The sequence below is a fragment of the Capricornis sumatraensis genome, chromosome X (assembly GCF_032405125.1).
Source record: "Capricornis sumatraensis isolate serow.1 chromosome X, serow.2, whole genome shotgun sequence".
Classification (NCBI taxonomy): Eukaryota; Metazoa; Chordata; class Mammalia; order Artiodactyla; family Bovidae; genus Capricornis; species Capricornis sumatraensis.
The window spans coordinates 70,520,118-70,546,646 of NC_091092.1; the positions used below are offsets into that span (position 1 = coordinate 70,520,118).

At 36.0% G+C, this 26,529-nt stretch overlaps 1 protein-coding gene across 1 annotated transcript in view; it reads right to left on the reverse strand.

The window, feature by feature from the left end:
* The window catches only part of LOC138071748 (sodium/hydrogen exchanger 2-like), an 85,403-nt gene that overhangs the window by 16,632 nt on the left and 42,242 nt on the right, over positions 1–26,529 (reverse strand). The window contains exons 6-8 of the mRNA XM_068963188.1: positions 20,600–20,689; positions 14,605–14,675; positions 11,638–11,802 (exon numbers count right to left, since the gene is read on the reverse strand). Coding sequence (XP_068819289.1) covers positions 11,638–11,802; positions 14,605–14,675; positions 20,600–20,689 — 326 coding nt within the window. The remainder of the gene's footprint in view (positions 1–11,637; positions 11,803–14,604; positions 14,676–20,599; positions 20,690–26,529) is intronic.

Below are 26,529 nucleotides of genomic sequence, written 5' to 3' on the forward strand. Positions count from 1 at the left end.
GGAAATACAAAAAACCTCGAATAGCCAAAGCAATCTTGAGAAAGAAGAATGGAACTGGAGGAATTAACTTGCCCAACTTCAGGCTCTACTACAAAGCCACAGTCATCAAGACAGTATGGTACTGGCACAAAGACAGAAATATAAATCAATGGAACAAAATAGAAAGCCCAGAGATGAATCCCCACACATATGGACAACTTATCTTTGACAAAGGAGGCAAGAATATACAATGGAGTAAAGACAATCTCTTTAACAAGTGGTGCTGGGAAAACCGGTCAACCACTTGAGAAAGAATGAAACTAGATCACTTTCTAACACCACACACAAAAATAAACTAAAAATGGATTAAAGATATAAATGTAAGACCAGAAACTATAAAACTCCTAGAGGAGAACATAGGCAAAACACTCTCTGACATAAATCACAGCAGTATCCTCTATGATCGACCCCCAAAATTCTGAAAATAAAAGCAAAAATAAACAAATGGGATCTAATTAAAATTAAAAGTTTCTGCACAGCAAAGGAAACTATAAGCAAGGTGAAAAGACAGCCTTCTGAATGGGAGAAAATAATAGCAAATGAATCAACTGACAAACAACTAATCTCAAAAATATACAGGCAACATATGCAGCTCAATTCCAGAAAAATAAACGACCCAATCAAAAAATGGGCCAAAGAACTAAATAGACATTTCTCCAAAGAAGACATACGGATGGCTAACAAACACATGAAAAGATGCTCAACATCACTCATTATCAGAGAAATGCAAATCAAAACCACAATGAGGTACCATTTCAGACCAGTCAGAATGTCTGCGATCCAAAAGTCTGCAAGCAATAAATGCTGGAGAGAGTGTGGAGAAAAGGGAACCCTCTTACACTGTTGGTGGGAATGCAAACTAGTACAGCCACTATGGAGAACAGTGTGGAGATTCCTTAAAAAATTGCAAATAGATCTGCCTTGTGACCCAGCAATCCCACTGCTGGGCATACACACTGAGGAAACCAGAATTGAAAGAGACACATGTACCCCAATGTTCATCGCAGCACTGTTTACAATAGCCAGGACATGGAAGCAACCTAGATGTCCATCAGCAGATGAATGGATAAGAAAGCCGTGGTACATATGCACAATGGAGTATTACTCAGCCATTAAAAAGAATTCATTTGAATCAGTTCTAATGAGATGAATGAAACTGGAGCCAATTATACAGAGTGATGTAAGCCAGAAAGAAAAACACCAATACATTATACTAACACATATATATGGAATTTAGAAAGATGGCAATGATGACCCTATATACAAGACAGGAAAAGAGGCACAGATGTGTAGAGCGGACTTTTGGACTCAGAGTGAGAGGGAGAGGGTGGGATGATTAGGGAGAATGGCTTTGAAACATGTATACTATCATGAAAGAAACAAATCGCCAGTCTATGTCCAATGCTGGATACAGCATGCTTGGGGCTGGTGCATGGTGATGACCCAGAGAGATGTTATGGGGAGGGAGGTGGGAGGAGGGTTCATGTTTGGGAATGCATGTACACCCGTGGTGGATTCATGTCAATGTATGATGAAACCAATACAGTATTGTAAAGTAAAATAAAGTAAAAATAAAAATTAAAAAAGAAAAAGAACCCAATCTTCAGTACCCATTTTTACTTGGGAGTGAGATCACTGGCTTGACTGCTCTTTCACCCTTTGGACTCTCCTTTTTTCTCCACCAGGTCGCCTGTGTCTCCTCCCTGCCCCCTCTCTTCTCTACCCAACTCTATGAATATCTGTGTGTTCCAGACGGTGGAGAACACTTAGGGAACTGATTACTGGCTGGATCTGTCTCTCTCCTTTTGATTCCCTCCTTTTATCCTCCTGGCCACCTCTGTCTCCTTCCTCTCTCTTCTCTGTATAACTCCATGAACGTCTCTGAGCAGTCCAGTTGTAGAGTGCACATAAGGAAGTGATTACTGGCTAGTTTGTTCTCTCCTCTTCTGATACCACCTCATCTCATTCGGGTCACCTCTAACTCCCTCTTCACTCTTCTCTTCTCCATGTAACTCTGTGAACCTCTCTGGGTGTCCCTCACTATGGAGAAACTTTTCATTTTTAACCTAGATATTTTATCAACATTGCTGTATAGAAGGAGAAGTCTTGAGACTACTGTAAAAATAAGACTGAAAACCAGAAGCAGGAAGCTTAAGTCCAAACCCTGAGAACACCAGAGAGCAACTGACTCCAGGGAACATTAATTGACAGGAGCTCATCAAACGCCTCCATACCTGCACTGAAACCAAGCACCATCCAATGGCCAACAAGTTCCAGAGCAAGACATACCACGCAAATTCTCCAACAATACAGGAACATAGCCCTGAGCTCCTAAATACAGGCTGCCCAAAGTTGCTGCCAAACAACTGACATCTCACAACTCATTACCGGACACTTCATTGCCCTCCAGAGAAAATAAATCCAGTTCCACCCACCAGAACACTGACACAAGCTTCCCTAACAAACAAACCTTGACAAGCCACCTGTACAAGCCCATCCACAGCAAGGATACTCCACAAAAAAAGAGAACTCCACAAACTGCCAGAATACAGAAAGGACACCCAAAATCAGCAATATAAACAAGATGAAGAGACAGAGGAATACCCAGCAAGTAAAGGAACAGGATAAATACCCACCAAACCAAACATAAGAGGAAGAGATTGGGAATCTACCTGATAAAGAATTCTGAATAAAGAAAATGATCCAAAATCTTGAAATCAAAATGGAATCACTGATAAATAGCCCAGAGTCAAGGACTGAGAAGATGCAAGAAAGGTTTAACGAGGATCTAGAAGAAATAAAAGAGAGTCAATATATAATGAAAAATGCAATAAATGAGATCAAAAACACTCTGGAGGAAACAAATAGTAGAATAACAGAAGCAGAAGATAGGATTAGTCAAATAGAAGATAGAATGATACATATAAATGAATCAGAAAGGAAAAAAGAAAAATGAATTAAAAGAAATGAGGACAATCTCAGAGACCTCCAGGACACTGTTAAACTCCCAACACTTGAATCATAGGAGTCCCAGAAGAAGAAGATAAAAAGAAAGACCATGAGAAGATCCTTGAGGAGATAATAGTTGAAAACTTCCCTAAAATGGGGAAGGAAATAATCACCCAAGTCCAAGAAACCCAGAGAGCCCCAAACAGGATAAACCCAAGGTGAAACACCCCAAGACACATATTAATCAAATTAATAAAGATTAAACACAAAGAACAAATATTAAAAGCAGCAGGGGAAAAACAACAAATAACACACAAGGGGATTCCCATAAGGATAACAGCTGAGCTTTTAATAGAAACTCTTCAGGCCAGGAGGAATGGCAAGACATACTTAAAGTGATGAAAGAAAATAACCTACAGCCCAGATTACTTGTACCCAGCAAGAAACTCATTCAAATACGAAGGAGAAATCAAAAGCTTTACAGACAAGCAAAAGCTGAGAGAATTCAGCATCACCAAACCAGCTCTCCAACAAATGCTAAAGGATATTCTCTAGACAGGAAACACAAAAAGGGTGTATAAACTTGAACCCAAAAAAATAAAGTAAATGGCAATGTGATCATACTTATCAATAATTACCATAAATGTAAATGGGTTGAATGTTCCAACCAAAAGACAAAGACTGGCTGAATGGATACAAAAAGAAGACCCCTATATAAGTTGTCTACAAGAGATCCACCTCAAAACAGGGGACACATACAGAGTGAAAGTGAAGGGCTGGAGCAAGATTTTCCATGCAAATAGAGACCAAAAGAAAGCAGGAGTAGCAATACTCATATCAGATAAATTAGACTTTAAAACAAAAGCTGTGGAAAGAGACAAAGAAGGACACTATGTAATGATCAAAGGATCAATCCAAGAAGAAGATATAACAATTATAAATATATATGCACCCAACATAGGAGCACTGCAACATGTAAGACAAATGCTAACAAGTATGAAAGGGGAAATTAACAATGACACAATAATAGTGGGGGACTTTAATATCCCACTCACACCTATGGATAGACTATCTAAACAGAAAATTAACAAGGAAACACAAACTTTAAATGATACAATAAACCAGTAAGACCTAACTGATATCTATAGGACATTTCACGCCAAAACAATGAATTTCACTTTTTTCTCAAGCGCACACAGAACCTTCTCCAGGACAGATCACATCCTAGGCCATACATCTAGCCTTGGTAAATTCAAAAAAATTGAAATCATTCCAAGCATCATTTCTGGCCACAATGCAGTAAGACTAGATCTCAATTACAGGAGAAAAACAATTAAAAATTCCAACATATGGAGGCTGAACAACACGCTGCTGAATAATGAACAAATCACAGAAGCAATCAAAAAAGAAATAAAAATATGCACAGAAATGAATGAAAATGAAAACACAACAACCCAAATCCTGTGGGACACTATAAAAGCAGTGCTAAGGGGAAAGTTCATAGCAATACAGGCATACCTCAAGAAACAAGAAAAAAGTCAAATAAATAACCCAACTCTATACCTAAAGCAACTAGAAAAAGAAGAAATGAAGAACTCCAGGGTTAGTAGAAGGAAAAAAATCTTAAAAATTAAGGCAGAAATAAATGCACAGGAAATAAAGGAGACTATAGCAAAAATCAACAAAGTGAAAAGCTGGTTCATTAAAAGGATAAATAAATTTGACAAACTATTAGCCAGTCTCATCAAGAAACAAAGGGCAAAAAATTAAATCAATAAAATTAGAAATGAAAATGGAGAGATCACAACAGACAACAGAGAAATACAAAGGATCATAAGAGACTACTATCAGAAAGTATATGCCAATAAAATAGACTACATGGAAGAAATAGACAAATTCTTCGAAAAGTAAAACTTTCCAAAACTGAGCCAGGAAGAAATAGAAAATCCCATCACAAGCATGGAAATTGGAACTGTACCCAGAAATCTTCCAGCAAACAAAAGCCCAGGTCCAGACGGCTTCACAGCTGAATTCTACCAAAAATCTAGAGAAGAGCTAACACCTATCCTACTCAAACTCTTCCAGAAAATTGCAGAGGAAGGTAAACTTCCAAACTCATTTTATGAGGCCACCATCACCCTAATACCAAAACCTGACAAAGATGCCACAAAAAAAGAAAACTACAGGCCAATATCACTGATGAACATAGATGCAAAAATCCTTAGCAAAATTATAGCAATCAGAATCCAACAACACATTAAAAAGATCATACACCATGACCAAGTGGGCTTCATCCCAGGGATGCAAGGATTCTTCAATATCCGTAAATCAATCAATGTAATTCACCACATTACAAACTGAAAAATAAAAACCATATGATTATCTCAATAGATGCAGAGAAAGCCTTTGAAAAAGTTCAACATCCATTATGATAAAAACTCTCCAGAAAGCAGGACTAGAAGGAACGTACCTCAACATAATAGAAGCTATATATGACAAACCCACAGCAAACATCCTCAATGGTGAAAAATTGAAAGCATTTCCCCTAAAGTCAGGAACAAGACAAGGGTCCCCACTCTCACCACTACTATACAACATAGTTCTGGAAGTTTTGGTCACAGTAATCAGAGCAGAAAGAGAAATAAAAGGAATCCAAATTGGAAAAGAAGAAGCAAAACTCTCACTGTTTGCAGATGACATGATCCTCTATATACAAAACCCTAAAGACTCCTCCAGAAAATTACTAGAGCTAATCAATGAATATAGTAAATTTGCAGGATATAAAATCAACACACAGAAATCCCTTGCATTCCTAATACACTAATAAGGAGAAAATAGAAAGAGAAATTAAGGAAACAATTCCATTCACCATTGCAATGAAAAGAATAAAATACTTAGGAATATATCTACCTAAAGAAACAAAAGATCTATTAAAAAAAAAAAACTATAAAACACTAGTGAAGGAAATCAAAGAAGACACTAATAGATGATGTAATATACCATGTCCATGGATCATAAGAATCAATATAGTGAAAATAAGTATACTACCCAAAGCAACTTTTAGATTAAATGCAATCCCTATCAAGCTACCAACAGTTTTTTAACAGAGTTAGAACAAATGATTTCACAATTTGTATGGAAATACAGAAAACCTCGAATAGCCAAAGCAATCTTGAGAAAGAATGGAGCTGGAGGAATCAACCTGCCTGACTTCAGGCTCTACCGCAAAGCCACAGTCATCAAGACAGTATGGTACTGGCACAAAGACACGAATATAGATCAATGGAACAAAATAGAAAGTCCAGAGATAAATCCACGCAACTATGAACACCTTATCTTTGACAAAGGAGGCAAGAATAAAGAAAAGACAATCTCTTTAACAAGTGGTGCTGGGAAAACTGGTCAACCACATGTAAAAGAATGAAACTAGAACACTCTCTCAAACTATACACAAAAATAAACTCAAAATGGATTAAAGATCTAAACTAAGACCAGAAATAGTAAAACTCCTAGAGGAGAACATAGGCAAAATACTCTCTGATATACATTTCAGCAGGATCCTCTATGACCCACTTCCCAGAACATTGGAAATAAAAGCAAAACTAAACAGATGGCACCTAATTAAACTTAAAAGCTTCTGCACAACAAAGGAAAATATAAGCAAGGTGAAAAGACAGCCTTCTGAATGGGAGAAAATAATAGCAAATGAATCAACTGACAAACAACCAATCTCAAAAATATACAAGCAACTCCTGCAGCTCAATTCCAGAAAAATAATCGATCCAGTCAAAAAATGGTCCAAAGAACTAAATAGGCATTTCTCCAAAGAAGACATACAGATGGGTAGCAAACACATGAAAAGATGCTCAACATCAGTCATTATCAGAGAAATGCAAATCAAAACCACAATGAGGTACCATTTCATGCCAGTCAGAATGTCTGCAATCCAAAAGTCTACAAGCAATAAATGCTGGAGAGGGTGTGGAGAAAAGGGAACCCTCTTACACTGTTGGTGGGAATGCAAACTAGTACAGCCACTATGAAGAACAGCGTGGAGATTCCTTAGAAAACTGGAAATAGGGCTACCTCATGACCCAGCAATCCCACTGCTGGGCATACACACCAAGGAAACCAGAATTGAAAGAGACACTCGTACCCCAATGTTCATCGCAGCACTGTTTTTAATAGCCAGGACATGGAAGCAACCTAGATATCCATCAGCAGATGAATGGATAAGAAAGCTGTGGTACATATACACAATGGAATATTACTCAGCCATTAAAAAATAACACATTTGAATCAGTTCTAATGAGGTGGATGAAACTGGAGCCGATTATACAGAGTGAAGTAAGCCAGAAAGAAAAACACCAATATAGTATATAACACATATATATGGAATTTAGGAAGATGGTAATGATAACCCTGTATGCGAGACAGCAAAAAAGACACAGTTGTATAGAACAGTCTTTTGGACTCTGTGGGAGAGGGCGAGGGTGGGATGATTTGGGAGAATGGCATTGAAACATGTATAATATCATATATGAAATGATTTGCCAGTCCAGGTTCAATACATGATACTGGATGCTTGGGGCTGAATCACTGAGACGACCCAGAGGGATGGTTCTGGGAGGGAGATGGGAAGGGTTCAGGATGGGGACACATATATACCTGTGGTGGATTCATGTTGATGTATGGCAAAACCAATACAATATTGTAAAGTAATTAACCTCCAATTGAAATAAATAAATTTACATTAAAAAATAAATTTATGGCATCCAGTCCCATCACTTCCTGGCAAATAGATGGGGAAACAATGGAAACAGTGACAGACTGTATTTTCTTGGGCTCCATAATTATTGCAGATTGTGACTGTGGTCATGAAATTAAAAGAAGATTGCTCCTTGGAAGAAAATCTATTACAAAGCTAGAGTATTAAAAAGCAGAAATGTTACTTTGTGGACACAGCTTTGTATAGTCAAAGCTGTTGTTTTTCCAATAGTCATGTATGGATGTGAGAGTTGGACCATATAGAAAGCTGAGCACTGAAGAATTTATGCTTTTGAACTTTGGTATTGGAGAACACTCTTGAGAGTCCCTTGAACTGCAAGGAGATCCAACCAGAAAATCCTAAAGGAAATCAGTCCTGAATATTCATTGGAAGGACTGATGCTGAAGCTAAAGCTCCAATACTTTTGCTACCTGATGGGAAGAACTGACTCTTTGGAAAAGACCCTGGTGCTGGGAAAGACTGCAGGCAGGAGGGGAAGGGATCAACAGAGGATGAGATGTTTGGATGGCATCACTGACCCAATGCACATGAGCTTGAGTAAGCTCTGGGAATTGGTGATGGACAGGGAAGCCTGTTGTGCTGCAGTCCATGGTGTCACCGAGTCGGACACGACTGAGTGACTGAACTCAACTGAACTGAGCCGAAAATGGAGAAGCTCTTCATGTCAGCAAACCAAGACTGGGAGCTGACTGTGGCTCAGATCATGAACTTCTTATTGCCAAATTCAGACTGAAATTGAAGGAAGTAGGGAAAACCAGTAGATCATTCAGGTAGGACCTAAATTAAATCCCTTATGACTATACAGTGGAAGTGACAAATAGATTTGATTAAATCTGATAAACAGAGTGCCTGAAGAACTATGGACAGAGGTTAATGACATTGTACAGGAGGCAGTGATCAAAATCTTCCCCAAGAAAAAGAAATGCAAAAAGGCAAAATGGTTGTCTGAGGAGGCCCTACAAATAGCTGAGAAAAGAGAAGCTAAAGGCATGGAAGAAAAAGAAAAATATACCCATCTGAATGCAGAGTTCCAAAGAATAGCAAGGAGAGATAAGAAAGCCTTCCTTAAGTGATCAATGTAAAGCAATAGGGGCAAACAATAGAATGGGTAAAACAGAGTTCTTGTTAAGAAAATTAGAGATACCAAGGGAATATTTCATGCAAAGATGGGCTCGATAAAGGACAGAAATGGTATGGACCTAACAGAAGCAGAAGATATTAAGAAGAGATGGTGAGAATACACAGAAGAACTATACAAAAAAGATTTAATGACACAGATAACCATGACGGTGTGATCACTCACCTAGAGCCAGACATCCTGGAGTGCAAAGTCAAATGGCCCTTAGGATGCATCACTATGAACAAACCTAGTGAAGGTGATGGAATTATGGTTGAGGTAAGTCAAATACTAAAAGATGTGTATATACATATATATAATATATTTACCACAATTTGTGTATTCATTCATCAACGGCCACTTAGGTCACTTCCACATTCTGCCTATTGTAAGTAATGCTGTTACAAACAAAGACATACAAATATCTGTTCAAGTCTCTGCTTTCACTTCTTTTGGGTAAATACCCAGAAGTGGAATTGCTAGGTCATATGGTAATTATGTTTAAATTTCTTGAAAGAATCACTGTATCATCTTCCACAGAGGCCTCACCCATTTATATTCCCAACAACATGCCAGTCCCAGCACAATCTGGCCAACACATGTTGTTTTCTGTCCAATACTTGATATATATATTTTTTTTAATAGCCATTCTAATAAGTATGAAGTGGCTTGAAATTTTAAAGTATGCTACAATCTAACAATAGTTGAATTGACTTTTCCTATATAAACAAACACAATATTTTTATAACAATTATGCAATTGAAGCTTTAGTCTCCATTCAAATTCTGAAATATATTATCTTTAAGAAAGACTTATAAATTACCAAATAGTTTTCATACTTACTATCCTAATATTAATGCCAGATTTATATTACTATTTCAAAGGGAAATGTCAGCATTTCTGAGGTAATTTCAGACAATGATGTGAGCCTATTTGTGTGATTTGCATAAAATAGAATTCACACTTAAAGTCCTGAATTAATCAGAATCGTTATGTATACTATTCAAATACATCAAATTTATGTTTAGCTCTTAATTGTGTTTTGGTTATTTGTACCTGGCTTAAAAGAAAAATGTTAATATTCCTAAATATGTCCAAAGCCTGGTCTATTCAAGAGTCTATGGCATAACAGTTGTTATCCATCTACATTTCCCTCCCCATATCCAGCCACTTCCACTTAATATAGAAGATTCAGCTGAGACAATATCAGTAATACTTTATAGCAGAAAATACTTCAGTAGGTCTTCTGGTGCAGTTCACTTTAAAAAGTCAAGTCATAAACTCAACAATGAAAAAAATTGTTATATTCTAATTAATAATCTCTGAAAACAAAAATTATTTGTACTATATTTTGATATCCTATTCCAGTGTTTATTTGCTAACTTATTGCTGAGAAAAACATCACTTAACTTTGGTCAACTGTTTGGAACCAAGAGGACTCCCATTTTACACCGTGGAGTTTGGGATCTTTTTTTTTTTTTTTTTTTTTCCTTAAGTTCTGTTTTGCTTTTGATTTTGACTATTTCCTTTGCTCAATGGATTTAAGGTTATTTTTTTTTCCTAAAATCAATGTATGCATAACCAAAAATATACAACAATATAAAGAATAACACAAAAATTAAGCAATTTCATTACTTAGAGAAAACTACAATTAACTCTTGGTGTACACATTTTTTGACTATTTATGCACACATACAGATATAGATATATAAATTATATTTTCTACAAAAGTGATCATGCTACACTTTTATTTCTCAGTATTCTAATTCTAATTAATATTATGTCTTGGATATAGTTCCATGTCAGTACATACCATGTATATCTAAGGGCTATAATAGTGTTCTACCCAATAAAACATTGGCTAAATATTGAGGCCTCAACTTCTGAATGTAAAATAGAGAAATGAGCTATCCACTGGTGAAATACATTCCTGTCAAATCTGCACTTGCTGATTATGCATGATGGGCCTTAGGGTAAGGTAATTAATCCTTTTGTCCTAGACTAAATATGCAACTACAGTTGCCTCATACCTGTTAAAACAAATTATTCTTGAAGGATCTTAAAAATATATTAAAAAATTAATAAAAGAACTTCCTCCCTCCTCAAAATTTCATGATGCAGGAAAACATCAATTCCTACTCAAACACTAAATACAGTTAATAATTATTCATAGTAACATAATTTTTTTCCTTATTTCTTTCCCTTTGCTTCATTATCCCTTTTCAAGATCTTATCTATTCTCTCCTAACAACTGCCTAAAGACCTACAGCAAAGAAATCTCCAAATTATATTTTCTCTATTTATTCTCTTCAGCAAAGTGAAAAAGAAAAATTGAATACCTTTTAACACTCAGTTCAGTCCTTAATCAATAAAAGATAATGGTAAATTATTTTACCCAACATGAGTCTTTAAATGAAATAAAAATGCCAACATGTATTTCTTAAAGATAGAGAACACTTCAAAACTCTTATAAGCTGAAGTTTCATAGACAATTTATTCCATTAAGCTTTGTTCACCACTGTTTGCTAAACAATGCAGCCTATGCAACTCAAACATCCTTAGTTTTATCTGAGTTCTGCTTCATATTTCCCAGGACATGCGGCAAGGAAAGATGATTGTACTTTAAAGGGATAGAACTTTAAATAATTCTGTAATTTTTGTGCAATATTTCACTAAACCAATGAAAACACAGACACACACATGCATAAATGCATGCATGCACTGCACACATGCACACACTTACAGCAAAGATGTACTAGATGGTGTGTGTATTAACTGGCCTGCTTCTGCTAGCTCTATGGCATGTTTCCTTTCAAGCTTTTCATAAAGAAGCACAATGCTTGATCTGGACTGATCATATTCTCTGAGCAAAATCTTCTGCAGATACTTGCTGTTCAAATACTCCAATCTGTTCAAGAAGTAAATAAAATAAAAATTCCAGGAAATTAGTGCCTTTTTTTTTTTCAGGAATTTTTATACTATAGTTTGAAGGTCCCAGAACTGGTTCACCCACTGCCTATTTCACATGTAACTTGTTTAAATGGAAAAATCATTCTATGGTGTAAAGAGAAGAAAAAAACATAAGAAATTCTAATTTCAAATGTCTTTATTAGGAAATTGAAGCTTTAGATTTATCCCACTATCATCAATCAAGCCAAGGGAAATATAGACTTATGAAGAAAAAATATTTACACCAAAGACAGAAGTATTAGCCACATAGGGTCTATATTTCATAGAAGGCTGCTGAAATATAGTTTATTTCAATGAATGGGGAAAGGAATGGAACACCAGAATTAAATATTTGCTTAAGGAACCTGAATTTAAACTCACAAAATGAAAAATAAACCATGTTAAACTATGGTTTCACAACACTTCAGTGAAAATACCAGCTAAATATAGATTTATAGCCAATAAGTTCATTTTTTTTTTCAAAATCACTGCAATCTTGAATACTTTCCTGAGGTCTACTTTTTTAAATGTTTACATACTTTAAAGTCACTTTCTGATGCTCCAGGAGTTTAAAGCCACCTTGACTCTAGGCTCAAGCCGTCAACATGAAATTTGCTCAGGAAGACAGTAGATGGCAATATCAAAAAAACACACAAAACTTTAGAATGTTAAATAGCAATTTTTGCCAATGAAAAAATTGGACCCATAAATTTATGGTGCATGGTAGAGATTCTACTTTAGAGGAGGAGGATATTTGTGTACAACAGGTGAAAGCAAAGGGAGAAGGAAAGGAGATGACCCTAACTATAAACTCTTCGAAGTGTGTGTGTAGCTCTTCTGCCAACAAAAGTCACTGCATAAAACCACGTGGAACATACTTAAACAGAGAACCAGGTAATTAGCTCAAACTGTTTATTAAAAAAAAAAAAAAAAGTTCTAGGCTGTTTGAATTATTAGAAAGGGCAAGACAGTAAGTGTAGGGGTTTCCCTGGTGGCTCATATGGTAAAGAATCTACCTCCAGTGCGGGAGATCCAGATTTGATCCCTGGGTCAGGAAGATCCCCTGGAAAAGGGAATGGTAATCCACTTCAGTATTCTTGCCTGGAGAATTCCCATGAACAGAGGAGCCTGGTGGGCTACAGTCCATGGGGTCGCAAGGAGTCAGACACGACTGAGGGACTAACACACACAAACAAGTCCCATTCATGGTTTATCATGGTTTACATCCTTTCTCTATGATCAAAAACATGCATCCAAACAAAACATGGAAAAAATGATTTTGTTAGATCCTTTGCATTTATAAGAAGGGTAAGTGAATTTTTCCTTTTCAGAGTTTAAAATTAACTTTCTTTGAGGATGAACACTAGTAAAATTTCTCTTGGTTCTCTGATCTTAACTTCACCATAGAAGCCATCTCTCCTGTAATGTGGCATAAATGGATATCGACAAAGTATCGACCCTACTGCTTGTGCCAAGTGTTTGCTGCTAAAACTGTATTTGGTTTTTTACACAGCTCCTGCAAGGAATCTAAGCTGAAGCAGCAAATTTTAATATGTGTTGCTACCAGGGTACTTACGAATAGGTCTTAATTTAGAATAGTTTAAATATTTGGATTAAAAATCTCAGATTAGATTTAATATCAGCATTAAAAGTATCCCTTTTATAATTCACTCATTCACTTCTTTATTTTAAAATATTTATCTGGTGCCTATCATGTAGGGTTTCCAAGGTGGCACTAGAAGTAAAGAACCTGCCTGCCAATGCAGGAGACCTAAGAGACATGGGTTCAACCCTGTGGGTCAGGAAGATACCCTGGAGGAGGGCACAGCAGCCCACTCCAGTTTTATTTCCTGAAGAATCCCATGGATAGAGGAGCCTGGAGGGCTACAGTCCATATGCTTGCAAAGAGTTGGACAGGACTGAAGCAACTTAGCATACGCACATACACACCTATTATGTAGAAGGAACTTTTCTAAGTGCTACAGTTACAGAACTTAACAATGCAAACAAGGTCTCTGTCCTTTTGCCACTTATATATTAGTTTGAGAGAAACTTATAAGAATGATTTATTTTATATGAATTGTATTTTTAAGATTAAAATAAAATATCATTTAATAAAGAAAAACATTAAAATATCAGATAATTCTGATACAATAAATAATTAATATTAAGGGAATAACTCTTTGAGGAAATGAAATTTTAGCCAAGGCTTAAATGACATGAAGTTACTAGGCATGCAAAGATCAAGTAGAAGAGAATTTCAGGCAACAGGAACATTACACAAAGGCTTTAAGGTAACAATATGCTGAACTTAATGTGTTAGTAAAGACATGACTACAGTATGGTATATGGCAGAAAGAATAGAATGAGATGTGGAAGGAAGCTAACAGTAGTTAGAATTATAAACTGAGGTAAACAATTTGGATAAGTTTTAAGTGACAAGATATTAGAGACTTTATTTAGGATAGTAACATGATTTGATGTAAAATCACTTTCTCTGGAACCGTGCATAATACCTCCCACCCCAGGACGGTCTAAAAATTTTATGGCACACTATTTAGTTTTAAGGTCTGGATTTAGGGTTGGTCATATCCTTCATGATAAGAAAAAGAAAGATCTTTGTTTCTTTAGCTGTCATCATTTTTTAAACATGTCAATGAGTAAATCTCAACTATTCCCAACAGAAACATACAGAAAGATATACAGGCTCATTTCCATGTTTTTGTGCATATACACAAGCATACTTTTGGGAAATCCTCACTTGTCTTTCCAGTAATATTGTCCCCAGTGTCCTGATATATCTTCTATGCCAGCCAGCAAATGATCAAAGAACTGAAATAAAACAAAATATATGTCTAAATATATAGTATACATGAGGAACTTGGTCAGTTAATACTAAATAAAAGGATCTCTTAAAATCATCTTCAAAATTGTTGATTTCATCTGAGCTGCTTGTTTTTTTAATCCTAAACTCTTTTCAGGGTAAGCATAAAAAAGAGAATCTGTATTTATAAATAAGAATGTTTGTAATAATTCTAGCATAAGCATTAGAGATACTCCATTTAAAATTGAAAATGCACATATTAATCAGTATCATATGATAAATTCATTCAACTACCAAAGTCTAGGTCTGGTAAAGTGAAAGAAATAAAAGATGTAAAAGGCAAAATTCTTGTTTCTGAAGGATACAGAACCAAACTGGAGAGGCAAGTTAAAAGCACATACATGATAATTCAGTTTAAACTTGGCATGTGTATATGTATAAATGCAGGAAAAAAAGGAATATTTAGGAAATAAATAGAAAAATATGAATTTAGAGAAGGCTTATATGAAAATGTGCAGTGTGAGCTTGCCTTAGAAGAAATGAGGTTACGTATGGAGAAAATAAATCATTCTTTATAATGGGAACATCATGAGTAACATGTATAGGAGAAAATAAAGAACTTTATAAGAGATTTATAAAAAAAGAAGTTTGGCTAGATGTAGATCAAGAGTGGGGAAAGAAAGCAGTTAAAAAAGGAATTTAAGTGCTAAGATTAAAAGTTTAATTTGACATAACATCACAATAAATAAGCTGAATATATTTATGAAGAAATAATAAAACAAACTTGAGTCATATTCTATTGATACAAAATATCTTCATGAACTTTTCAAAAATGCTAGTGTCACAAAAAGTAACAAAAAGTTGAAAAAGTGTTAGATTAAAGGTAACTGAAAGGATATGACAAATAAATGCAATGCATGATCCTAGATGAGGAGAAAAATACTATAAAGTATTGGAATATTTGGAAAAATTGTGAATATGGAATTAAATTAGATAAAACTACTGTTAAACTTTCTGAATTTGATAAACAATTGTGATTATGTACTAGAATGTCCTTTTACTTAAAAATATTAAACATGCTAAAACATTTGGAAGTGAATAATCAGGACGTCTGCAATCTAATTTCAAATCATTCAGCAAATGACAGTAATAATAGGTACCAATATAGATAGAGAGTGGTAAAACAAATGGGGCAAATGCAACAGAGAGTCAAGGTAAATGGTATATACATATTCATTGAACTGGGTTTGAAATCTGTACACTTGACATCTTTAAAATAAAGAGTTGAAAAAGAAAATAAAATTTGACTTGGACCTATAAATGGCTATATTATGTTTTATCAATATAACATATATTACACAGTCATTAAAACTCATCCATATGTTAGGAATAACACAGGAAAAATATGATTTTCCCTAAAAATAACCTAAAACATCTTTCAATTATAATAAAATTATCAATAAATGCTTATTTTACAACTTGGGCAATTAGCTATTAAAATTTGAAAGAAGAATGTAATCAGTTGAGCTAATCATGCTTATCTGTATATGTTCTTAGGCACATGCATGTGTGCTAAGTGGCTTCAGTCGTGTCCAACTCTTTGCAGCTCTATGGACCATAGTCCATCAGGCTCCTCTGTCCATTGGATTCTCCAGGCAAGAATACTGCAGTGGCTTGTCATTCCCTTCTCTAGGGGATCTTTCCACCCTGGGGATTGAACCCATGTCTCTTATGTCTCCTGCATTGGCAGGTGGGTTCTTTACCACTAGGGCCACTGGGAAGCCCTCTTAGGCACATAATTATTAATAAAACAAGTATTTCACATATAAAAAGCCATCATATGTGCAGAAAATGTGTCCCAGAATATTACAGTCTGTGTCACATTGAAGTTAAAGGTAAGGTAGACAAACTAGTCTTTCCCTTTGACAAAAATTCCCACAATTTTTCCATATTAATAAAAATAAGAATATCTTGATAGGATTCTTAACGTTCTCTATATTTCAATATTCCTATTGCTACATTATATAAAAGACCACCCAAGATAAGCAATATATATATATATATATTTCTATAACAAGACAAAACCAAGTGATAGAGTTCACATCTTCACATTTCTCTGATATTCTCCTTACTTCTAATGTAAAAATTAGGCATTTATGTCTAAACGCTAGGTAATTTTGAAACTCTATGTCAAAGAGTATATTTTTCAATTTGAATACAGAAATGTTTAACTTTCTCAATCTTTGGTGGTATATTAAAAACTCCACCAAAGGCTAAAATATCCCAAGAAAAATTTTCCAACTACATAAGGATTAACAAACAAAAAATCAACTCAGCTCCTGGATAATTTAGTCTAGAATTAGAATTAATATGTTAAACAAACCCAAAACACTTATAATTTACAGTTAAAAACATTCATAATTCATAGGTTATTCAACCTGGATAGGCCTTCAGAGATAATGTAAACAGCCATTCAAATTTACTGATTAGGAAACCAAGTGCACAAAAAAGTTAAAATACTTTCCTAAGATAATGTGGGAAGCTGCACAGTAACAAAGTGAAAGTTTGCTGCTGCAAGCTTTGTGTTACATCAGGAATTGTGACCTCCAGAGGAGAGGATTTCTATTGGGGGTCAAAGATGAGGCATGACTACTTGGAGCTATTTTTTTTTTTTTATTAAAGCATAACAGAGATAGGGAAAGCTTCTGGCATAGAGATCAGAAAAGAACAGAAAGAATGCCCCATTGCTAGTTTTTAGCAAGGTGTTTTATGGCTGTTCAGTTCACTTCAGTCACTCAGTCGTGTCTAACTCTTTGCGACCCCATCAACTGCAGCACGCCAGGCCTCCCTCTCCATCACCAACTCCCGGAGTTCACTCAGACTCACGTCCACTGAGTCAGTGGTGCCACTGAGCCATCTCATCCTCTGTCGTCCCCTTCTCCTCCTGCCCCCAATCCCTCCCAGCATCAGAGTCTTTTCCAATGAATCAACTCTTCACATAAGGTGGCCAAAGTATTGGAGCTTCAGCTTTAGCATCTTTCCTTGCAAAGAAATCCCAGGGTTGATCTCCTTCAGAATGGACTGGTTGGATCTCCTTGCAGTCCAAGGGACTCTCAAGACTCTTCTCCAAAACCACAGTTCAAAAGCATCAATTCTTCGGCGCTCAGCCTTGGTCACAGTCCAACTCTCACATCCATACATGACTACTGAAAAAACTACAGCCTTGACTAGATGGACCTTTGTTGTCAAGTAATGTCTCTGCTTTTCAATATGCTATCTAGGTTGGTCATAACTTTCCTTCCAAGGAATAAGCGTCTTTTAATTTCATGGTTGCAGCCACCATCTGCAGTGATTTTGGAGCCCCAAAAAATAAAGTCTGACACTGTTTCCACTGTTTCCCCTTCTATTTCCCATGAAATTATGGAACCAGATGCCATGATCTTCATTTTCTGAATGTTGAGCTTTAAGCCAACTTTTTCACTCTCTTCTTTCACTTTCATCAAGAGGTTCTTCAGTTCCACTTCACTTTCTGTCGTAAGGGTGGTGTTATCTGCATATCTGATGTTATTGATATTTCTACCAGCAATCTTGACCCCAGCTTGTGCTTCTTCCAGCCCAGCATTTCTTATGATGTACTCTGCATATAAGTTAAATAAGCAGGGTGACAATATACAGCTTTGACGTACTCCTTTTCCTATTTGGAACCAGTCTGTTGTTCCATGTCCAGTTCTAACTCTTACTTCCTGACCTGCATACAGATTTCTCAAGAGGCAGGTTAGGTGGTCTGGTATTCCCATCTCTTTCAGAATTTTCCACAGTTTCTTGTTATCCACACAGTCAAAGGCTTTGGCATAGTCAATAAAGCAGAAATATATATTTTTCTGGAACTCTCTGGCTTTTTCCATGATCCAGCGGATGTTGGCAATTTGATCTCTGGTTCCTCTGCATTTTCTAAAACCAGCTTGAACATTTGTAAGTTCATGATTCACACACTGCTAAAGTCTGGCTTGGAGAATTGTGAGCATTACTTTACTAGCATGTGAAATAAGTGCAATTGTGCGGTAGTTTGAGCATTCTTTGGCATTGCCTTTCTTTGGGATTGGAATGAAAACTGACCTTTTCCAGTCCTGTGGCCACTGCTGAGTTTTCCAAATTTGCTGGCATATTTCACAGCATCATCTTTCAGGATTTGAAATAGCTCAACTGGATTTCCATCACCTCCACTGGTTTTTTTCATAGTGATGATTTCTAAGGCTCACTTGACTTCACATTCCAGGATGTCTGTCTCTAGGTGAATGTGAGTGATTACACCATCGTGGTTATCTGGATCATGAGGATCTTTTGTGTACAGTTCTGTGTATTCCTGCCACCTCTTCTTAATATCTTCTGCTTCTGTTAGGTTCATACCATTTCTGTCCTTTATCGAACCCATCTTTCCATGAAATGTTCCCTTGGTATCTTTAATTCTCTTGAAGAGATCTCTAGTCTGTCTTATTCTGTTGTTTTCCTCTATTTCTTTGCATTGATCACTGAGGAAGGCTTTCTTATCTCTCCTTGCTATTCTTTGGAACTCTGCATTCATATGCTTGTATCTTTCCTTTTCTCCTTTGCTTTTCACTTCTCTTCTTTCACAGCTATTTGCAAGGCCTCCACAGACAGCCATTTTGCTTTTTTGCATTTATTTTCCATGGGGATGGTCTTGATCCTTGTCTCCTATACAATGTCACGAACCTCTGCCCATAGTTCATCAGGCACTCTATCTATCAGATTTAGTCCCTTAAATCTATTTCTCACTTCCATTGTATAATCATAAGGGATTTGATTTAGGTCATAGAAAGCTATTAACCAGATAAGAGAGATGCTTCAAGGCTGAGGGAGTTTCACCAGGCCCCCCTCCCACAATATGCATTTTTGAGATAGGAGGTACCATGTCATCCCTTGACCATAAAACAATTGCCATGAATACTGGTTTGTTGAGCCATTCTCATCCCAAGGTTTGAGAAAAGGAAAGGTCTTAGGCGGAACCATTTTGAAGAAAGGCAGATTCCAAAGCGAATGCATAGTTTCATTAACATAGTTTAAGAAAAACATTCCCATTAGAAAAATACATTGGTTAGCTCAAGGCAGAACCAGGTGTCTTCAACACAGAATTAAAAGAAGCCTCTTTTAATTTTGTATAGAGAAGGAAGAAATGTCTGCCACTGGGCTTCCCTGGTGGCTCAGCTGGCAAAGAATCCCCCTGCAATGTGGGAGACCTTGGTTCGATCTCTGGGTTTGGAAGATCTCCTGGAGAAGGGAATAGGCTCCCCACTCCAGTATTCAGGCCTGGAGAATCCATGAACTGTATAGTCTATGGGGTCGCAAAGAGTTGGACATGACTGAGTGACTTTCACTTGCACTTGCAGTTTATTTCCTCCTGCCACTTGGGGGTCTACAGCTTTCTTTTCTGTTACTCTCTCAAGAGCAAATGCTAACACTCAGACTTTCATTGTTCTTATCATTTATCAAAAGAACTGATTGACTGATTTTCAAATTACAGATTGTTACAATATAACAAATGTGTGCATGCATGTGTGCTCAGTTGCATCAGTCATGTCCGACTCCTTGAAACCCTATGAACTTCAGCCCACCAAGTTTCTCAGTCCATGGAATTCTCCAGGCAAGAATACTGGAGTGGGTTGTCATGCCCTCCTCCAGGGGAATTTCCCAACCCAGGAATTGAACACACAGTTTCTGCATCTCCTGCATTGCAGGCAGATTCTTTACCCACTGATCCACCTAGGAAGCCCAATATAATAAATACCTATTCAGAAAATCACATCTCCTTTTATTAGAGAAATTCAAGTATAAAAAGATCTAACATGTAAAGACTTAATATACAAGGGTTAGTTCCAGTCAACAGGATGACATACATGATATATAGATATCTTACCCGAATGAGAATTTGTTCACTCACAGTTGGAGAGGTCTCTCCTCTTTTTGTCACATCTAATAAGTCAACAAGAGGACGAATAGTCATTCCCTACAAAATGAAAAACAAAAAGCTGAATTTCTTTTGTATGAAATTAGTGCTTGAAGCTAGAAAGAAAAACACCAATACAGTAGACTAACACATATATATGGAATTTAGAAAGATGGTAATGATAACCCTGTATGTGAGACAGCAAAAGAGACACAAAAGTATGGAACAGTCTTTTGGACTCTGTGGGAGAGGGTGAGGGTGGGATGCTTTGAGAATGACATGGAAACATGTATAATATCATATAAGAAACGAATCGACAGTCCAGGTTCGATATAGGATCCTTGGGGCTGGTGCACTGGGATGACCCGGAGGGATGATACGGGGAGGGAGGTGGGAGGGGGGTTCAGGATGGGGAACACGTGTACGCCCGTGGTGGATTCATGTTTATGTCACTATTATACAATAGTGTAAAGTAATTAGACTCCAATTAAAATAAATAAATTTAAATTAAAAAAAGAAAGAAATTAGTGCTTGAATATTTCCCTGGTGTGTCTATGTGTGGTTTAAGACACATATTCACAGGTGTCTTAAACTGGCCATGACAAAAATTTAAAACATTTTCTTAAAATTCAGAAGGATCATTGGCCTAACACTAGAGGGATGTGCTGTGATTTTCCCTTATAAGGATCAATCAGGAGTATATATTGTTGACAAAAATGTGGGCCATTTTTTTAAAAACCTGAAAAAAATCTACCACTATATTTCAAAATCAGAAAGTGCTTAAATCACAGAGCCAAAATGCTGCAAGAGATTTTCATTTCAATTATTGCCAAATACCTCTGGTATATAACTTTGTCTTTATTATTCGTGATCCCTGGATAAGAGAATGGCAACCCACTCCAGAATTCTTGCCTGGAGAATCCCCATGGACAAAGGAGCCCGGTGGGCTACAGTCCATGGAGTCACAAAGAGTCAGACATAACTGAGTGAATAAACACACAATGAGAATAAGCTTGTAAAAGAAACAGAGAAAGAGAAACCAGAGAAGTAAGAGGAGAATGAGGAAGTCAGTTGTCACAAAACACAAAAAGAATATTTCAAGAATGTGGGAGTTTGACTTGTGTAATCCCTGGGAAAGCTCAAGTGAAATGAGAATGGCAAATAACCATTAGTAACCTTAAGAAAAGAGATGGGAGCAACAAAGTTTTATGTGGTCAAGAGAGAACATTACTTTAGTGTAGTTGTAGTGTTTTTTAAGTAGGAGTTGCTTGAGCCTGTTTAAGGTTGATGGGAAGAATCTAGCTGAGAAGAGTGTAAATATACATGAGAGAAAATAAATGATTGAAAACACAAGACAATAAAGGAATAGATTACAGAGGATAACTTGAGATAGAAACCCCCAGCTCTATTATAAGAAACAGAAAGAAGAGGTTAGGAACAGATACAGTTATGTTGGGAAGTTAAAGGCTCTTCCGTGGATGACTACTGTAAGCGAAGTTGCTCTTTGCAGAGTTCTCTTTCTTTAGCTTTGTTTTGTCTTTTTAAACCAAAGTATGGTTGAATGCAAAATAAGAGATTTGCCCTGGGATCTACATTTGGAAACAAGGACTTTAATAAAGCGTTATAAACTGAAGTAAGAAATATAAAGTGGAATATAGAAAAACCTGGCTGCAAATAAACAAAATCTACTGTTTTCAAATGAACTTCCACACTACTTAGTCAATTTAAAAATATTTTGTAAAAGCATTCCCATGAGGGTGCTATTTTTACCTTATTTTAAAAATATGGAAAGAAGCAGGTAATAATTTTCATTAATGTTAAGGTTGCAAATTAAAAGAATCTCAGGGGTGTCCTAGTTCTTCATCAACTCTTCAGCACTTCTGAATGACAAAAAATGCCTTACCATGGGCCTGATTGCTTTAACACACCAAATAAGCATGCCACCCCAAAAGCTTCCTCTCCAATTTGGAGCTATGCAATATTTTGTAAATGCATATGAATTGCTCAAAGTCAGGTGATCATCTTATTCACACGGTTTTCATAAATAATTTCACATAATTCCTGCTTTTTAGATGATATTTCAGTTATGCAATTCCACTAAATTCATTCTGACATTTAAAAAAATCACCATGCAATGCTTTCATAGGATATAACTGGATCCTTTAACAGTGTTTATCACAGACAAAAAGCTTCCCACCATGAGCAGATCTGTCTAATGACCTGTCTTTGAAAGGCTGACTCCATGTTTGCATTTTTAAACACTTTTACATGACTCTCCATCTTCATTTAACTTAATTCATTCTATTCAGTCTACCATGGATAGATCAAAATTAATGTTTTTTTTTGCATTTTTTCTTTGTTCTTTATTTAAATTTATTAACATGTACATAGTGTCCAAAATCATTATAGCACTTGATTACAACTTTATCTTTGTGTTTTTTTTTAATTTTTATTTTTACTTTATTTTACTTTACAATACTGTATTGGTTTTGCCATACATTGACATGAATCCGCCATGGGTGTACATGAGTTCCCAATCCTGAACCCCCCTCCCACCTCCCTCCCCATATCATCTCTCTGGGTCATCCCAGTGCACCAGCCCCAAGCATCCTGTATCCTGTATCAAACATAGACTGGCGATTCGTTTCTTACATGATAGTATACATGTTTCAGTGTCATTCTCCAAAATCATCCCACCCTCTCCCTCTCCCACAGAGTCAATGAGGTGTATGAAACTGGAGCTGATTATACAGAGTGAAGTAAGCCAGAAAGAAAAATACCAACACAGTATGCTAACACATATATATGGAATTTATAAAGATGGTAATGATAACCCTGTATGCAAGACAGCAAAAGAGACACAGATGTATAGAAAATTAATGCTTTTAAAATAAAGGTGTCAAACCAACCTGACTCAGTGACATCTCCTCTTATAACTCATTTTACTTATTTTGTACTATTATACTCTGGTCTTTTAAAGATGTAGAATAAAAAAAAAATAAATAAATAAAAGAATATAAAAAAATAAAGATGTAGGATAGTTGAGAGACAAAATTTTATTCTTTATGTTTGAATCTCTGTAGTAAATCATATATATGGTTAAGTGAAGCTTGAGTAAATCAATAAAAATCATGGTTTTAAAAAATAGTCTTGATTTCAAACCTCTACTACAAATGTTCATAATTTATATTCATACTCCATATTAACTTTTATTTACTATTTATTCATTTATTTCCTTGCTTCAGAAATTTATTGCACATTTCATTGGAGCCACACTAGTAGACTGAGTATATAGTGGTGAATAATTTATATTTATTTCCTGCATTCATGGAATTCAGTTTAGCAAGGAGACAGACATCACCCAAGTGGAGAAGAGAATGGTTAAAAGATAGATTATTGTTGCTATGCTTTAGTTGCTAAGTTGTATCCAACTCTTTCATGACCCCATAGTCGGTAGCAAACAAAGTTCCTCTGCCCATTGGATTTCTCAGGCAAGAATGCTGAATGGGTTGCCATTCCCTTCCCCAGAGGATCTTCCCAACCCAGAAATCAAACTCACATCTCCTTCATTGGCAGATGGATTATTTACCACTGAGCCCCTTGGAGAAGGAAATGGCAACCCACTCCAGTATTCTTGCCTGGGAAATCCCATGGACAGAGGAGCCAGACAAGCTACAGTCCATGGAGTGGCAAAAGAGTTGGACACAAATTAGCAACCCTACCCAAAAAAAGAAAAAAGAAAAACAGATAGATGATAGATATAGTGATACATTCTATGAAAATGTTCAAAACAGTAAGCCCAAAATGGAGATGTTTATACTAAGCCCCACACCATCAAACCAAGGCTTAATTTAATTACAGTTTCTGCTCTCCCAGAAATGAAATCAAACATACTTACATAGAGTTGTCTGGGAATTCTTCTCTGAGGAGGCTGTACATAGCTGAGGATTGAAGCATGAAAAGAAGATGGACATGCAAGGAACTTAGGAGATAGTGTTTTGGGGAAAGTGAATGACATGTTGGAAGAAGAAAAAGTTTGTCAAGGTTGATGCAGTTCAAGAGGCTTAAAACACAGTGAACAAGGTGGAGAATGGCCACAAAACATGGCGTTTCAAAGGTAGACATGAGCCATACTTGTTAGAGATAGCTTATAGTCATGTTAAGTGTTTTGGAATTTATTAAAAGTCAAAAAAGAGCCAATAAAGGAATTTTGGAAGGTATGTAATACAATTTGTCTTTTAAAAATATTGCTTTTGATTTTGTGGGAATAATAGATTAAAAGAGGAAAGGAAAATGGAAAATTTTAAGGCAGTTCAGGAAACGTGATGGCAACTTGGACTAAGATGATGGCAATGGTAATAGAGAATAGCACAAAGATTCCACAAGAAGATAGATATGAGAATACTCATGAAAATACAATTTTAAAAATTAAAAAGAAAAGCTTTATCAACTGAAAGGACAATTAATAAATAAATTGGTATATAATCATAAAATGTTGTATGGTAGAGCACTGACAATTAATGAGCTACAGCTACTCACAACTATATAAATAAATATTAGTAACAAAGTGTTAATGTTAATAGACCAAAAATTCCAGAAGGCTATATGCAAAACATGGTTGGATGAGATGGAGAGAGGATGGGATGGTTGGATGGCATCACCAACATGATGGACATGAGTTTGAATAGGCTCCACGAGCTGGTGATGGACAGGGAAGCCTGGCATGCCGCAGTCCGTGGGGTTGCAAAGGGTCGGACATGACTGAGCTGAACTGAACTGAACATGCAAAACATACATATACACACCCCCAATAGACACTTTTTATATAGTTAAAAAATAATTTAAACTGATCAATATATTATTTATGTGTGTGTCTATGGGTATAATATATGATTTCAAAAAACATTTTTTAATAGACAAGAGAATAATAAATGATTTATTCAGGATATCAGTCACCTGTAAAGAGAGAGAGAGAGATGAAAGAAAATAGGATAGTGCATGGCATAGATTATTATTAACTTTCTTGGGTTTAGTGCTGGGCTCACAGCTGTTAGAAGTATTGAGTGAATGAATTAATGAATAAGTGAATGTCAAGAGTTGGACACAACTGAGTGACTAACACTTTCACTTTCTTTCAGCACGCTCTCCAGGTGGCTCAGACTATAAAGAACCTGCTTTAATGCAGGAGACCAGAGAAAGAAATGGCAACCCATTCAAGTATTCTTGCCTGAATAATTCCATGAACATAGGAGTCTGGCAGGCTACAGTCCATGGGGTCACAAAGAGTCGGATATGACTGAGTAACTACCACTTTCTCTTTCTTTCACTGGGTCAATGATTCAAATTGGTGTTGGTGTTGTGAATCAAAATATATCATTAATACAATTTTGTATATCTAAAATTTTTTAATCAAGTACATATATTGAAGATATAAAAGAAAAATCCCCCAAAAAAATAAAAAAATAAAAAATAGATATCTAAAAAATAAAAATTAAAAAATTAAAACCACAGGGCTTGATGTGAGGGATAAGTAAAAAGAAATTATCAAATATGCAGTCTACATTTCTGTAGAATGTCTTTGTAAATGGGTAGATGACAGTGTCATTTACTAAGATAGAAGAAAAACAGATTAGGATCAGATTTATCCTTTATAGACATATTGGCTATGTGGACAAAAAAAATAAATACTACCTGCCCTTCCAATAAACAATGAATGTTTCCTGCCACCAGCCTTTGCAGTCATCCTCAAAGTTATCCCCTTAGGGGAATTCAGAACGGAAAAACAAACAAATAAACAAAAATGAAACAAAACAGGACACTGCCCCTGGAAAGTTAAGATTCATATCTAAGGAATAATTTCAATGCACTCAGTCTTTTACATCTTCCCATATATAGAAAAG